This window comes from Salmo salar, chromosome 17 (genome assembly GCF_965601325.2).
Source record: "Salmo salar chromosome 17, fSalSal1, whole genome shotgun sequence".
In the NCBI taxonomy this organism is placed as follows: Eukaryota; Metazoa; Chordata; class Actinopteri; order Salmoniformes; family Salmonidae; genus Salmo; species Salmo salar.
In genome coordinates this window covers 51,055,805-51,071,759 of record NC_138307.1, presented here as the reverse complement: position 1 = coordinate 51,071,759, position 15,955 = coordinate 51,055,805, and the positions used below count along the sequence as shown (strand labels likewise).

Genomic DNA, 15,955 nt, shown 5'->3' with positions numbered 1-15,955 from the left:
TTGGATTCTTGCTCGTCTCGCAAAGGAACGTAGTTGATCTCTCTCCCTCTCCTGCACTCTCTCCTGCTCTTTCCTTCTCTCCCTCCCTTTCTCTCTCCTGCTCTCTCCTTCTCTCCCTCCCTCTCTCTCCAGGTGAGCACAAGTTGAACTTCATCCCGGCGATGATTGGTCCGTTCCTGGAGGTGACCCTGGTTCCCCAGCCTGACCTGAGGAACGTCATGATCCCCATCTTCCATGACATGATGGACTGGGAGCAGAGGAGGAGCGGAAACTTCAAACAGGTAATGGACCGAGCCGTCCATATTTATGCAGTTCATATAGCTCTGGTACTGGACTGACTGGGACCAGCACTAGCACGTCCTGGCGGCACTTTATGGATATTGCAGTTCCACCAGACCGTTACCGACTGTAACCGACGGTGGCATCCGTGTATTGATCTAGATTGATTACGTAATCAATCTGTTCTCTCGTCAGGTGGAGGCCAAGCTGATCGACAAACTGGACGGTCTGATGTCAGAAGGCAAAGGGGACGAGACGTACAGAGAGCTCTTCAACAGCATGTGAGTCAGAGGGAAGGCGCATACGGTCATGCCGTACTGTACCCGGATCAGTTTATCTGTGTGTTGTATTGAGTGAGGTAAGAGGACTCGTGACGGGATGGAGGGATGTATATGGGGTGGGAAAAGGGAAGTGTTTTGGAGTTCTCCAGACAAGCACCTCCTCTCATAACCATAGTCCTTCACGCCTCCTCTCTGAGATCTCCTTGTCCGTGTGATCAGGTTGGTCCCTTCACCTTGCATGCTTTGTGCTGTAGTGCTTGTGTGTGTATGAGTGTTTTGTTTATTGTTGGTCTGTGCAGTGTTCATGCAATTCTCTATCACACTGCAAGCCCATACGTCGCAGTCCCACTTTTTGTCAGACGTCAATTGGGCCGTTTATGAATGTTCCACCAGCTTTCATTGAGACGTATACGCTTCATGAGCTTTATATGGGCGTTATAAGTCGTTTATGTAGCCACTTTATAAACACGCTTCTACATCAGGCTAGAGCTCAGCATAAGGCAACATTCATTTACAGTATGTACAGTCCAACATCCATATGATGTATCACTGCCTATGTCCACCGTCGGTGCAGGTGAGGAACACTGTAAAGCTTAGTGCCACCGCTCTTTCACACGTGTGGTCTGGATACAGCTTATTTCCATGTGTTGGTAAAGTTTTCCCTAACATGGGATGCAGACACTTTATAGCTGTACATAGTCTTTCTGTTTCACTCCGTTTCCTTATCGACCTGACGAACATCACTAACCCTGAACTAACTTGTGTGAGTGTGTGCTGATATTATTAATCTATTAATTTGTTTTGCCATTGCTTTCCCGGAGTAGAATCCCTCTGTTTGGTCCATACCCTAGGTAAGACACTCCGATACTCTACACACAGTGTGTTGTCCTTCTGTTAGGGATGTCCTTTACTGCTGGGAGACGGGACAACGTGATTGACAGCAGGCTGAAGTTTATTTCTCTCCTCTCTTTCTCTTGCTCTCTCTCCCCTCTCTCTCTTTCTCGCTCTCTTCTTTCTTCTATGTCTATTTCTCTCTCTCTCTCATCTCCCTCCTCTCTCTCGCGCGCTCCCTTTCTCTCGCTATTCCAGTCTGTTGAAGAAGATTGAGAGGGAGACATGGAGGGAGAGTGGCATCTCTCTCATCGCCACTGTCACGCGTCTGATGGAGAGACTGCTGGACTACAGGGACTGCATGAAGCTGGGGGAGGTGGATGGGAAGAAGATTGGCTGCACCGTCAGTCTGCTGGTCAGTGACAGTCTCTCTCCGACCTGTGTCCCTTGAACAGATTCAGTCACTGCTCTCCCTTTCACCATAGAAACCCCATTTTATTTGTTGCTAGCCTTTTGTCCCCCTGAACTATTGTGTTAACCTCTCTAGGGTAGGTGGCACCAAATCGTCCCACCTACGTAACAGCCAGTGTAATCCCGTGGCGCGTTATTCAAAAACCTCAAAAATGCAAAAACTTCAATTTTTCAAACATATGACTATTTTACACCATTTTAAAGACAAGACTCTCGTTAATCTAACCACACTGTCCGATTTCAAAAAGGCTTTACAACGAAAGCAAAACATTAGATTATGTCAGCAGAGTACCCAGCCAGAAATAATCAGACACCCATTTTTCAAGCTAGCATATAATGTCACATAAACCCAAACCACAGCTAAAGGCAGCACTAACCTTTGATGATCTTCATCAGATGACAACCCTAGGACATTATGTTATACAATACATGCATCTTTTGTTCAATCAAGTTCATATTTATATCAAAAACCAGCTTTTTACATTAGCATGTGACTAGCATGTGACTAGCATTCCCACCGAACACTGCCGGTGAATTTACTAAATTACTCACGATAAACGTTCACAAAAAGCAGAACAATTATTTTAAGAATTATAGATACAGAACTCCTCTATGCACTCAATATGTCCGATTTTAAAATAGCTTTTCGGTGAAAGCACATTTTGCAATATTCTCAGTAGATAGCCCGGCATCACAGGGCTAGCTATTTAGACACCCAGCAAGTTTAGCACTCACCAAAGTCAGATTTACTATAAGAAAAATGTTATTACCTTTGCTGTCTTCGTCAGAATGCACTCCCAGGACTTCTACTTCAATAACAAATGTTGGTTTGGTTCAAAATAATCCATAGTTATATCCAAACAGCGGCGTTTTGTTCGTGCGTTCAAGACACTATCCGAAAGGGTAAATAAGGGTGACGAGCATGGCGCAATTCGTGACAAAACAATTCTAAATATTCCATTACCGTACTTCGAAGCATGTCAACCGCTGTTTAAAATCAATTTTTATGCCATTTTTCTCATAAAAAAGCGATAATATTCCGACCGGGAATCTGCGTTTAGGTAAACAGACGAAAGAAAATAAAGCATGGGGTCGACTCGGGCACGCGCCTAAGCCCATAGTACTCTGATCGGCCACTTGCCAAAAGCGATAATGTGTTTCAGCCAGAGGCTGCCTCGATATCGTTCAGCTTTTTCCCGGGCTCTGAGAGCCTATGGGAGCCGTAGGAAGTGTCACGTTAGAGCAAAGATCCTCAGTCTTCAATAAAAAGAGCCAAGATGAAACACAACTTGTCAGACAGGCCACTTCCTGCATGGAATCTTCTCAGGTTTTGGCCTGCCATTTGAGTTCTGTTATACTCACAGACACCATTCAAACAGTTTTAGAAACTTTAGGGTGTTTTCTATCCAAAGCCAATAATTATATGCATATTCTAGTTACTGGGCAGGAGTAGTAACCAGATTAAATCCGGTACGTTTTTTACCCGGCCGTGTCAATACTGCCCCCTAGCCCTAACAGGTTAAGAGAGCAGGACCGGTGCTGTTCCTTTCCCAGCGACGATAAAGTTGCTATGATGATCATGCTTTTTAGATCAGGCCTCAACTAGTTCCCAGCCCCCCTCATACAATACAATTCTGTGTTGTCTTTGTTACCATGCCAACCTGTGGGATTTATTTTGTGCGTGGTGTCTTTCAGTCCTGCAGGTTTATCTTATATAACGGACCGAAGCACTAGAGCCTGAAAGCATCAGTTTATGTGGGCAGATAACACTGAGTTCATTACTGCTCAGTGGCTGATAAACATTAGTGCACTTTGCTCTCTCTCAATCTCTCTCTGTCTCTCCATGGTCGCCTGTCTCTAGAATTTCTACAAAACTGAGTTGAACAAGGAGGAGATGTACATCCGCTACATTCACAAGCTGTACGAACTGCACCTGAAAGCACAGAATTACACAGGTACACTGTAAAACATGGCCAGGAAATGAAGCTGTGTGTGTGTGTGTGTGTGTGTGTGTGTGTGTGTGTGTGTGTGTGTGTGTGTGTGTGTGTGTGTGTGTGTGTGTGTGTGTGTGTGTGTGTTTTAAGTGTGTGGCTGTTCGTGGGCTCAAGGGTTTGGCATAACCATGACTATGTGGTGCTGTGTGTGTGTGTGTTGTGCAGAGGCCTCCTACACTCTTCTGTTGTATGACGAGCTGTTGGAGTGGTCCGAGAGGCCCCTCAGAGAGTTCCTCAACTACCCCATGCAGAGCGAGTGGCAGAGGAAGGACTGCCTCCATCTTACCATTGTACAGAACTTTGACAGGGGGAAGGTGGGATCTCTCTCTCTCTATCTCTATCCCTTTCTGTCACTCTTTGTCATTCTTTATCTCTTGTTCGTTCTTTCCGTCTCTCGTTCTCTCGTTCATTCTCTCTCCCTTGTTCTCTCTTCCCCCCTACTCTCTCTCTATATTAACAATTACCCTGGGACAGTGTCCTAAGAAAAAGCCAATATTATTTGAGTGCTCTGCTCAGCATCTCTCGACACATTGTTACTCTGCTGAATCATTCAATATGTCCTTCCCCATTATTCTTTGCCCAATTTCCCTGTGAATTCATGACCAAAGCCATCTGCTAGCTGTCGCTGCCTTGGGATTAAAACGCAGCAGGAAAGGAAAGCTTTCATTTCATTAGCATGTTGGCTGGGTGCTGCACCTACATTGTGATGGCAGGTCTGCCCTGGCAGTTGGCACGGTTATTGTTAGTACACTACCGCCACCCAGTGGTCAACACTCATTCCGCAGCCAGTCTCCTCTGCAGGCCGTTTGACATGTTTTGTCAGCGTCTCAATATTCTAAAGAGGCTTCCTTTCCTTTAATCCTTATCCTGCTAATGTGAAAGAGATGAAAAGGTGAAAACACATTCCTAATTGAGATGTGACCATTGTTAATGTGATAATGTGTTTGGTTCCTCAGTGTTGGGAAAACGGGATCATTTTGTGCAGAGAGCTGGCGGACCAGTACGAGTCTTACTACGACTACAGGAACCTCAGCAAGATGAGGGTGAGTTACTTTAGACCTTCTCAGTATCTCTCCACGCTGATCCCTGACCAGTTCTCAGTGACATAACCTAATAGTGTTTTGTAATCCAACGTTTTCTGTTAACAGATGATGGAGGCATCGCTGTATGATAAGATCATGGACCAGCAGAGACTGGAGCCAGAGTTCTTCAGGGTCGGCTTCTATGGCAAGAAGTTCCCCTTCTTCCTAAGGGTACCTCTCTTTTCTACCACTGGTCGTTTTGTTAAAGAAAGGATATTTAAGAGGCCATAGAACTGCTCATACAGGGGTTTGCCCTCCAATTTCCATCTCCACTCCTAAGCAAGTTGCTAATTAAGTATATTGTCAATCTGTTAGTTTCCTCAAAAGGACTTTGAACTATGCGTTCATAACCAACGTAACGCAAAAGAAACCTCATGTAAATTGTTAGCGTGTGTTCATTATATTTACAAATAAATCACAAGTCCTATTTTGAAATTACAGAATTAGGGTTGACCTCCAGATACTGTAACTGTTGCAGATACTCTAACTGTCCACTAGATGTCATGCTAACCCCTGTGCTGTCTCGCTTCTGCCTCTGATGCTGTCTATGCCTCGTCTGCAGAATAAGGAGTTTGTGTGCCGTGGCCATGACTATGAGAGGCTGGAGGCCTTCCAGCAGCGCATGCTGAATGAGTTCCCCCACGCCATCGCCATGCAGCACGTCAACCAGCCTGACCAGACCATCTACCAGGCCGAGGCTCAGTGTATCCTTTATTGAGCTGCTGACATAAACTACGTGCATTATACACTAGTTTGTTTTACCATCCTTGTGAGGACCAAACAAGTGATTCCCATTCAAAATCCAATTTTTCCTAACCTTAAACCTAACCCTTTTACACTCGTGGGAATTGGCCTATATGGATAGGGCTAAATTGAAACGTTTCTTACGGAAAGAATATGGAAAACATATATGTATAACCATGGTAGAAATGAAACAGGAACAGTTTAGGGGATTATGGGAAAATGATTAGACTAAAGGTGAGGACACAACAGTTCACCTGACACAAGACTTAATCCAAACTTTACACTGTTGTTTTTATGTGCATTTTATATTTACTGTACTTTTCGTTGCATTTGTTACGAAATCTGAAAATACTCTGGACACATTCAGTAACATGGTAAGAATATTCTTGGAAAATGTGGGGTAGGTGCAAACAAACAAATGACAAGGGTTTGAGTGAGAGGTCAAACTGGTGTCTCCAAGTGGGGACACACCTCCAGTGGACACAGTTCTTAAGTCATGTCAATGCTCATTTATGACTCGTAGTCTTCAACTACAAGGTGATTTTTTTGAGCTCTCCTAGCTGTGCCATTGAGGAACCAGAGCAAGCACACTTGTAGTTGTTTTGATTGGAACACAGGCATGCATCCCCGGGCGTCATTTGAACGCTTGTTCTATTGCCAACATGATTAGCGTCCACAAGGTAATTCAGAGAAGCAGATAGTCATTTTGGTGGCGTAGAATGGAGTCATTTTCTTAATATTAAAACAAAGGACCCACACACGCAGTGGTGCACTGCATCCCACATGTCTAGTAGGCCTAAATAATATAAATCACATATTATACCAGACTGATAATTCCTTATGAATAAGGATATCAATACGAGTCATATTAAGAGTGTTTCCTAGCCTAATCAGGAAACCCTTTGTACTCTAGTTTTCTTACGCTGCGTACAGCCTTCCATTACAGCATGTCGTTTATAGAAGAGCAAACCAAAGGTATGACTCCCTCCATCTTGGTCCTGAGCCAGATCTCTGGCCCATGCTGTAAATACATACACGAGTACTTAGTGAAGATCGGGATCGATCCCTTGATGAAAATGCACAAGGTGTCTGTAGGATGCGGCAGCCATCTTAATGATCCTCCGTTAGTGATTGATGGGACAGCTGTTCGGAAGGAGCAGCTCTCTCTCTCTCTGTGTGTGTGTGTGTGTGTGTGTGTGTGTGCGGGCGTCTGTTCTGTGTGTGACTTTTCTCCGAGTGCAATTAGAGCAGACAAGGCCCCTCAAATAACATTAGCATACAGCTTTGTTATCCTCATGTGTTGTTAATCATTGAAGCTCCTGGACCCATGCCCGTCCCTATTTATATCCATGGGCTGATGAGCTCTCCCTGCACTACACTGACATAGGCCAGTCCTGCTGCCAATGAGTATGTATTGTGATATAGTGTGGGGTAGAGATTCAGATAAATGGCTACAGGATGTGGTTAGTGGAAAGGATGTATTAAACAGGAATTGGATGGATAGACCTGTGGAACCAAGGAAGGGGGGGAGGAAAGTGTGTGTGCGTGTGCTTGCGTTCATGTGTGTATGTGTGTTTGTCCAACCTATTGTATGCATCCTTGACGTGCTGGCCCAGACCTACAGATCTATGCGGTGAGCCCCATCCCAGAGAGCCAGGACGTGCTGCAGAGAGACGGAGTGCCTGACAACATCAAGAGCTTCTACAAGGTCAACCACATCTGGAGGTTCAGATACGACAGGCCGTTTCACAAGGGCACCAAGGACAAGGAGAACGAGTTCAAGGTGGGGGACACACGCAGTGTTGGTGCACACAAAAACTCCCCTCAGTGCCTTTCTGTTTCTCTCTCTCATTTTGCCTTTTTGTTTTGCTCATCTCGTCATCTTATCTCACCTTTCTGGTTTGATGTCTACCACACATCTGTCTCCTTGCTCACTTTCCCTCCCTCCCTCCCTCCCTCCCTCCCTCCCTCCCTCCCTCCCTCCCTCCCTCCCTCCTCCCTCCCTCCCTCCCTCCCTCCCTCCCTCCCTCCCTCCCAATATCTCATCCTCCCTCTCTCCAATCTCTTGTTTATTGAGTGGTTGTGTGGGTGGCTCATGGTCTTCCTCTCTGTATACTGGTGTGTTCAGGTGTTGTTTAATTCAGAGTCCTAATTCGACTCCGGAGCTAGGAGAGGCTGAGACTATGGTTACGGTTCAATCACTTAAAAGACACCCTCATCCACTTACCCTCGCCTTGTGCCCTTGGGGGAATCCCCGTCGCCGTCTTGGAGGGTGGTCCAAATGATTAGCCGAGCAAGGGAAGTTTGCAACGTAAGCCCCTCAGCCCCCATCTTCAGTCGGCTTTGCGAGTGTACAATTATGTTCACTCCGGGGCCTGAAACTCCCCATAATTCAATTCGCGACGATTGTACATCCGCTAAGAAAAGTCTGCCAAAACGTAAAAACAACATAAATGGAGAAGTCAACATACAAGTGTAAGTAAAAACGAATGCAAATAAATTAGAAATGTTGCTACTATAGTAAAAGATCAAATTGTTTTTGGAAATTGTAGAAATAAAACATTTCCCTTCTTCCGTTCCAGCTAGGCAGGCTAATGTTATTTAGCTAATTAATTTGCTAGCTATCATACAGTAGGCGTATATTAATAATTATATATGTCATATAAGTAGACATGCACTCATAATTGAATGTAGCACATATAAAGCACCCACATGCTACCGGTGTCTGAAAACACAATCATCGTGGGATGAACGAGCGAATAATTTCCTGCCAAGGGCGCTCCATATAAAAATCATTCCTTCCTCCCTCGCCCTGCAAGTGTATACACGTCAGACGTCATGATACGTCATCAGAAATGTCCACTTCATTTGAGGGCTGCGGGGATAGGGTGTGTCTTTTTTAAGTGTTTGGACCGCAGCCATGGAGCTCAGACTAAATATCGTCTCTCCAGACTCCACCCACCCACGCTCACTCAATCTCCATTCGTTAACCTAATATCGTCAGGTTTATGAATTGGAAATCATCATATCGTATCGTCCTGAGGTTTAGGTTACCCAGCTGTCTCTTTTGGGTCTAGTTAGTGCTTGAGAGACACTGTTCAGGCCAGGTAAATTTGACATTTAATATGGGACTATGAAGTAGCATGAATCAGTTCTGTGTTGATATGATCTAGTAGTTAATGTTTTAATTCATTTAATGAAGTGACACTGCATCATTTGTCGATCGGTGTAGACTGTTGCTATGAGAACTCTGTATCCATGAGGATGTGTAGTACTTGGACATTCTATGAACCAGTGTCTACACATCATATATTAACAGGAGAGAAAAGCAGTGTTCTGTGCTGCTCAGATGTGTGGGTGAATGTGTTTTCCGAGCAGTATATTGCCAGCGTTAACATGAAGTGTGTGTGTGTGTGTGTGTGTGTGTGTGTGTGTGTGGTGTGTGTGTGTGTGTGTGTGTGTGTGTGTGTGTGTGTGTGTGTGTGTGTGTGTATTTTCAGAGCTTGTGGGTGGAGAGGACTACACTAACCCTGGTCCAGAGCCTGCCAGGAATCTCCAGATGGTTCGAGGTGGAGAAGAGAGAACTGGTGAGTCTCTTACACTCCTTCAATAACCCCATATTAACCCCATTCACAACCCTGCTATGTTCTAACTTTGCAGAGAGCCCCACTGAGCTTCCTGAGCGTAGACCTATATTAAAGGGGCATTTCATCTCCAGCACCACCCCGACATCTTTGAAAATTGTGCTTTTCTATGTTTTGTAGTAAAAAGATATATGGGTAGATAAGTCTTCCCAATGATTGTGAAATGTCCCTTTAAGAGAAGGGTGAACGTTATTCATAATATTCATGGGATTCATAATTATAATGTTACTCTGTAACTTATGAAGGATCAAGCTGCGTACGGAAGGCTCTGTATTAGAGGGATGGTGTTTGTTTTTGTGTGTGTGTGTGTGAGAGAAAAATGCATTATGTCTGTGGCCTGCCTTATTTTGTGTTTCATGTCTCTACTTATACATATTTTGTGTGTGTGTTTTGTGTGTGTGTTTTGTGTGTGTCGTATCTCTACATAGAGGTATGCATATGTCTGTATATATACTCATACCTTATCACCCTGTGTTCTCCTCCTCTAGGTGGAAGTGAGCCCGTTGGAGAATGCCATCGAGGTGATTGAGAACAAGAACCTGCAGTTGCGGACGCTGATCGCCCAGTGCCAGAGCAGGCAGATGCAGAACATCAACCCCCTTACCATGTGCCTCAACGGGGTCATTGACGCCGCCGTCAACGGGGGGCTCGCACGCTACCAAGAGGTCAGAGGGCAATGATGATGTCACTGGCTTACATTGGTCACTCAATATTGTGTGGAGACATTGTCTGGGCTTGCTAGATCTGCAGTCTGCAGTATGCCTTATGTGTTTGTTTAAAGAGAGCACAGACGGCGACACAGACAGCGACACAGACGGAGACAGACAAAAAGACAGGGAGAGACAGACAGACAGACACGGACGGAGGCAGAGACGGACGGGGGCAGAGACGGACGGGGGCAGAGACGGACGGGGGCAGAGACGGACGGGGGCAGAGACGGACGGGGGCAGAGACGGACGGGGGCAGAGACGGACGGGGGCAGAGACGGACGGGGGCAGAGACGGACGAGGGCAGAGACGGACGGAGGCATGGACATGGTCTGATGGAGACGGACAGACGGACACACGGAGACGGACGGACAGACAGACGGACACACGGAGAGGGACAGACAGACGGACACGCGGACAGACAGACGGACACACGGACACGCGGAGACGGAAAGACAGACGGACACGCGGACAGACAGACGGGGACACGGACACGCGGAGACGGAAAGACAGACGGACAGACAGACGGACACACGGACACGCGGAGACGGAAAGACAGACGGACACGCGGACAGACAGACGGACACACGGACACGCGGAGACGGAAAGACAGACGGCCACACGGACAGACAGACGGGGACACGGACACGCGGAGACGGAAAGACAGACGGACACGCGGACAGACAGACGGACACACGGAGACGGAAAGACAGACGGACACGCGGACAGACAGACGGACACACGGACACGCGGAGACGGAAAGACAGACGGACACGCGGACAGACAGACGGACACACGGACACGCGGAGACGGAAAGACAGACGGAGACGGACAGACACATGGACACACGGAGACGGACACACGGAGACGGACGGACACACGGAGATGGACACACAGACAGGGAGACGGACGGACACACAGACAGGGAGACGGACACGCGGAGACGGACGGACACGCGGAGACGGACACGCGAAGACGGACGGACGGACACGCAGAGACGGACGGACGGACAGACACACGGAGACGGACAGACACACGGAGACGGACAGACACACGGAGACGGACAGACACACGGAGACGGACGGACGGGGACGGACACGGACACGCGGAAGGCAGAGACAGACAGACAGACAGACAGACAGACAGACAGACAGACAGACAATAAGGAGTTCCTTCAGACAGGGCATATAAATCACACATTACATTGAATTATATACTAATATATACAAAATACATACAGTAGTTAATGTCCTGAATCTCTGTACTGTAAATTAAGTGTTGAATGAACCCTTTCTTTTCTTTCCAAATCCATCACGGAGTGCTATAGCGTCCGAGCTATAATCACTCCTTTTCAAGGAGACCTCCGGCGTCAGCCAGCGAACTGTGTGTACTGTACAGTGGCTCTCGGTTGCTTAGCAACTTCACATTATCACTACAGCTAGCCATATTGAGTTTGCAGTGAGGCTTAAGAGGGCCAAGTTAGCAGGGGTCTGCTCTCCTCATGACCGCCACTACCTCTCACCTCTATTAAAACTGGTGGTGGAGATGATGAGATGAAGCCAGAGATGAGGATGTTGTAGGAAATGAGTTTGACCTGGGAGAGAATAGCTAAGCTAGCTACGGCTGTGTTGCGCAACGCCCACCTGTTGCTGCTTGAAGTACATTATCTGCCAAAGCTTTGATCCAATAGGCTCATTGTATGAAGGATATGATGATATAGGATTCTGCAGAATCTATAGACTACATGACGTGACTGTTTAGACCCAGTAGGTTTCATGTATATATTCAATGATATACAATGCATACATTTTATAAATGTATTACTAATTTAAAGTGTGTACGATTGAGAGATATAATGATGATCTATATACTGTCCATGAAGGCAATGAGAACGTCATACATACTCATTTTGTATGCCTAATGCTCCATGATATTGACGTATGGAGTTCTCTTGAGGAATATTGCCCACAATACAGCATAAATCAGTTCCTTTATTAGGATAACGCAATTGACTTTTATGCCAATTTGTTCAGCCATAAATGAAGCCGATATCAGCATTCATATTTCAATTTATTGCTCGTGGTTATAGTTCCAGCCCTGAAGGAGAATCCAGCCTGATTTAATATCTATTTATTGCCGCCGTTTCATCTTTAATTGAGGTATTATAATGATTCAAAATGTCACTTGACACTTGGAGTTTCTCCTCCAATCTCAAGTCCAACCAGCACCAGAGAAAAGTATAATTTGATGCAGATATTGATTATTTTTCCACCTTTGGCTATGTGTTTCAGACCGTATTATTCATACAGCCGCCTACAGTTCACTGAGACGGAATAAATCCCTTTTTCTTTTTGAATGTATATTTCTATGGCTTTGGACTATCTTTCACACCAGTTCTTTCGGTCAAATCGACCCTGGCGTTCACAGCGTCACAGCAGGGGTCGTAAAGCTGTGTTTTGTATCGGGGATAACAATCGGGAGATGAGCGTGCTACTGTAGCCTAGCTAGGTTGCCTCTCACACTCAGATGGTAGACCCAGATCGGACCATGCCTGTTTGGGAGTGGACTTTGAAGTAAGCAGTGAGTTCCTCTCCCCTTTGAGTCGTTTGAGTACCCCCCTCCCGCTCTCCCATATCTCTCTCTGTCTCTTTGCAGATAGCCCGCCACAAAGACCTTGTAAGGGAGACCAAACCCTGCTTTCTCCTATGTGGCGACCCTTCCCCCTTTGCTCTCTCTCCACTGAAGATTTTTAAAGAGATTTTGAATTGATGTTATTCATTTTCTAATGTGTTTTTATTGATATTTTATTATGATGCAGATTAAAAAGCCTTGGCTCTTCATATATGCACTCGGCTCAAGAGTTGCAATATCAACATCAGGGAATATGCACTTAATGTATGATCAAAATTATGCAAAACATGTTTACATTATGAATATTATTTCAACTGACAGACCGACCGGCCGACAGTCAGTCCGGCCGACAGTCCGGCCGACCGACAGTCCGGCCGACCGACAGTCCGGCCGACCGACAGTCCGGCCGACCGACAGTCCGGCCGACCGACCGACAGACAGTCCGGCCGACCGACCGACAGACAGTCCGGCCGACCGACCGACAGACAGTCCGGCCGACCGACCGACCGACAGACAGTCCGGCCGACCGACCGACAGAAAGTCCGGCCGACCGACCGACAGACAGTCCGGCCGACCGACAGACAGTCCGGCCGACAGACAGTCCGGCCGACGGACGGACGATCGGACGGTCCGACCGACAGTCCGACCGACAGTCCGACCGACAGTCCGACCACAGACAGACAGTCCGACCACAGACAGACAGTCCGACCACAGACAGACAGTCCGACCGGTAGTCCGACCGACAGTCCAGCCGACCGACAGTCCGACCGACCGACAGTCCGTCCGTCCGACCGCCCGGGGGGAAACATGGTGACACAATGACGTAAATTAATGAAATCAAACAAATTCAAAACATACAATGAATTGTGTTCATGCAGGCATTCTTTGTGAAAGACTACGTCGTGAATCACCCGGAGGACGGGGAGAAGATCGGACGACTAAGGGAACTCATGTTCGAGCAGGTCAGTTTCCAATGTTGTAAACTTTTGTGATGATATTTAATCTGGAAGAGATTAACGTTAACAAAGGAAATGCACCGTCTCCAACTCTCCCCTCTAGGCTCACATCCTGGAGTATGGGCTGGCCGTCCACGAGAAGTTTGTTCCTCAGGACATGAGACCTCTACACAAGAAGCTGGTGGACCAGTTCCATGTGATGAAGTCTAGTCTAGGGATCCAGGTTAGTGAAGGCCACTCAACAGGAGCACAATCTGTCAAATCCTCAAATTGACCTTCATCAAACCTGCATCAGCACAACCATAACTCATGCTAGCATAAACAATATGCTAATCACATGTTTACTCCTCCCTCTTCTCCTTCTCCCTCCGTTTGCCCTTCTCTCTAATCCCCACCCCAGGAGTTTCCGGCGTACGTGCGCGCCAGCCCCGTGCACTTCACCAATGGCAGCCCGCGTAGTTCATGCAGGAACTCGGTCCCCAACATCATCAGCCCAGATGGCGCTCGCGTGGTGGCAAGACGCAGGTGAGAAACACTGTCCTCGTGTGTCTTTCTCTCTCTCTCTCTCTCTCTCTCGCTCTCTCTCTCGCTCTCTCTCTCGCTCTCTCTCTCTCTCTCTCTCTCTCTCGCTCTCTCTCTCTCTCTCTCTCTCTCTCTCTCTCTCTCTCTCTGTGTGTTCTTTCTACTCTTCCTTTCGACCTTCTCCCTTTTCTTCTTCTGTCTCTTCCTCTTTTCACTCCCTTCCTCATACTCTTTTCTTTCCTCTCCCTTTCTGTCTGCACATACTATACTCTCTAGCTCACTCTCTCTCTATCTCTTGCTCCTCTCTCCTCTCTTTCTCACTCCCTGGTATGGCACCATATGGGCGTAGGTGGGCAGCTCTCTGTGTGTGTGTGTGTGTGTGCGCTGCCAGGCTGGTGTACAAATTGTGTGTGCTCAGTGACCCTGCCATTCTCTACCTGTGACATCCTACCTCCATCAAGCGTAAAGAGGCACAAACCTACACTGCCCAGAGGGACACACGCACACCCAGCCTCAATCTGTCACTGACATTTCTCTCACTGAGTTTTTGCTGTCCTATGTGGGACGCTAGCGTGCCACCCGTGGTGCACCCTATCAACAGCAGGTGCATTTCAAGAGCGGCAAATTTGAAACCAAATAAATGTCAAAATTCAAATTTTTCAAACATACAACTATCTTACACCCTTTGAAAGATAAACATCTCCTTAATCTAACCACGTTGTCCGATTTCAAAAAGGTTTTACGGCGAAAGCATAAAGTTAGATTATGTTAGGAGAGTACATTGACAATAGCTGTGTGTAATGTTTTGTCAATTCAAAGACAGGGTCACCAAAACCATAAAACCAGCTAAAATGATGCACTAACCTTTTACAATCTCCATCAGATGACACTCCTAGGACATTATGTTAGACAATGCATGCATTTTTAGTTCTATCAAGTTCATATTTATATCCAAAAACAGCGTTTTACTATGGCATTGATGTTGAGGAAATCGTTTCCCTCCAATAACCGGCAGTCAAGTCAGCACCACAAATTAAATAATTAAAATTAGAAAACATTGGTAAAATATTATATTGTCATTTAAAGAATTATAGATTTACATCTCTTGAACGCAATCAACTTGCCAGATTTAAAAATAACCTTACTGGGAAATCACACTTTGCAATAATCTGAGCACTGCGCCCAGAAAAATATGCTTTGCTATACAGACAAATGGCCATGTTGGAGAGATCTAAAATCGAAAATACTATGTAAATAATCCATTACCTTTGATTCTCTTCATCAGATGTCACTTCCCGGAATCCCAGGTCCATAACGAATGTAGTTTTGTTCAAAAAAGCTCATCATTTATATCCAAAAAGATCCGTGTTGTTAGCACATGATCTAAGCCAGCCGGACTTCTCGTCATGAACGAGGGGAAAAAATATATTTACGTTCGTTCAAACATGTCAAACGTTGTATAGCATAAATCATTAGGGCCTTTTTTAACCAGAACATGAATAATATTCAAGGTGGACGAATGCATTCTCTTTTATAACGTTTTGGAACGAGGGTACCCAACATGACCTCGCTCGCCAGAGTCTAATGGGCCATCACCGTTCCAAGGCTCTTGTTCGGTCAGATCTCATAGTAGAAGATTCAAAACACTTTGTAAAGGCTGGTGACATCTAGTGGAAGCAATAGGAAATGCCAAAACATTAATCAGCCCCTGTGTGTTTCAATGGCATAGGCTTAAAGGTAATTCAACACATCAGGTATCCACTTCCTGTCAGAAAATGTCTCAGGGTTTTGCCTGCCAAATGAGTTCTGTTAT

General features: G+C 46.2%; 1 protein-coding gene across 5 annotated transcripts in view; it reads left to right on the top strand.

Moving 5' to 3' along the window:
• LOC106576073 (dedicator of cytokinesis protein 4) overlaps window positions 1–15,955 on the top strand; it is a 140,046-nt gene that overhangs the window by 100,747 nt on the left and 23,344 nt on the right. For 3 of the 5 annotated variants that reach the window (XM_014152946.3, XM_082963841.1, XM_082963838.1), the window contains exons 31-45: window positions 133–281; window positions 475–560; window positions 1,385–1,411; window positions 1,650–1,806; window positions 3,724–3,817; window positions 4,022–4,170; window positions 4,813–4,899; window positions 5,005–5,109; window positions 5,501–5,642; window positions 7,299–7,465; window positions 9,183–9,269; window positions 9,815–9,991; window positions 13,543–13,626; window positions 13,724–13,843; window positions 14,021–14,145. In XM_014152946.3, coding sequence (XP_014008421.1) covers window positions 133–281; window positions 475–560; window positions 1,385–1,411; window positions 1,650–1,806; window positions 3,724–3,817; window positions 4,022–4,170; window positions 4,813–4,899; window positions 5,005–5,109; window positions 5,501–5,642; window positions 7,299–7,465; window positions 9,183–9,269; window positions 9,815–9,991; window positions 13,543–13,626; window positions 13,724–13,843; window positions 14,021–14,145 — 1,756 coding nt within the window. The remainder of the gene's footprint in view (window positions 1–132; window positions 282–474; window positions 561–1,384; window positions 1,412–1,649; window positions 1,807–3,723; window positions 3,818–4,021; window positions 4,171–4,812; window positions 4,900–5,004; window positions 5,110–5,500; window positions 5,643–7,298; window positions 7,466–9,182; window positions 9,270–9,814; window positions 9,992–13,542; window positions 13,627–13,723; window positions 13,844–14,020; window positions 14,146–15,955) is intronic. The other 2 variants (XM_082963840.1, XM_082963839.1) reach the window with 1 other exon arrangement.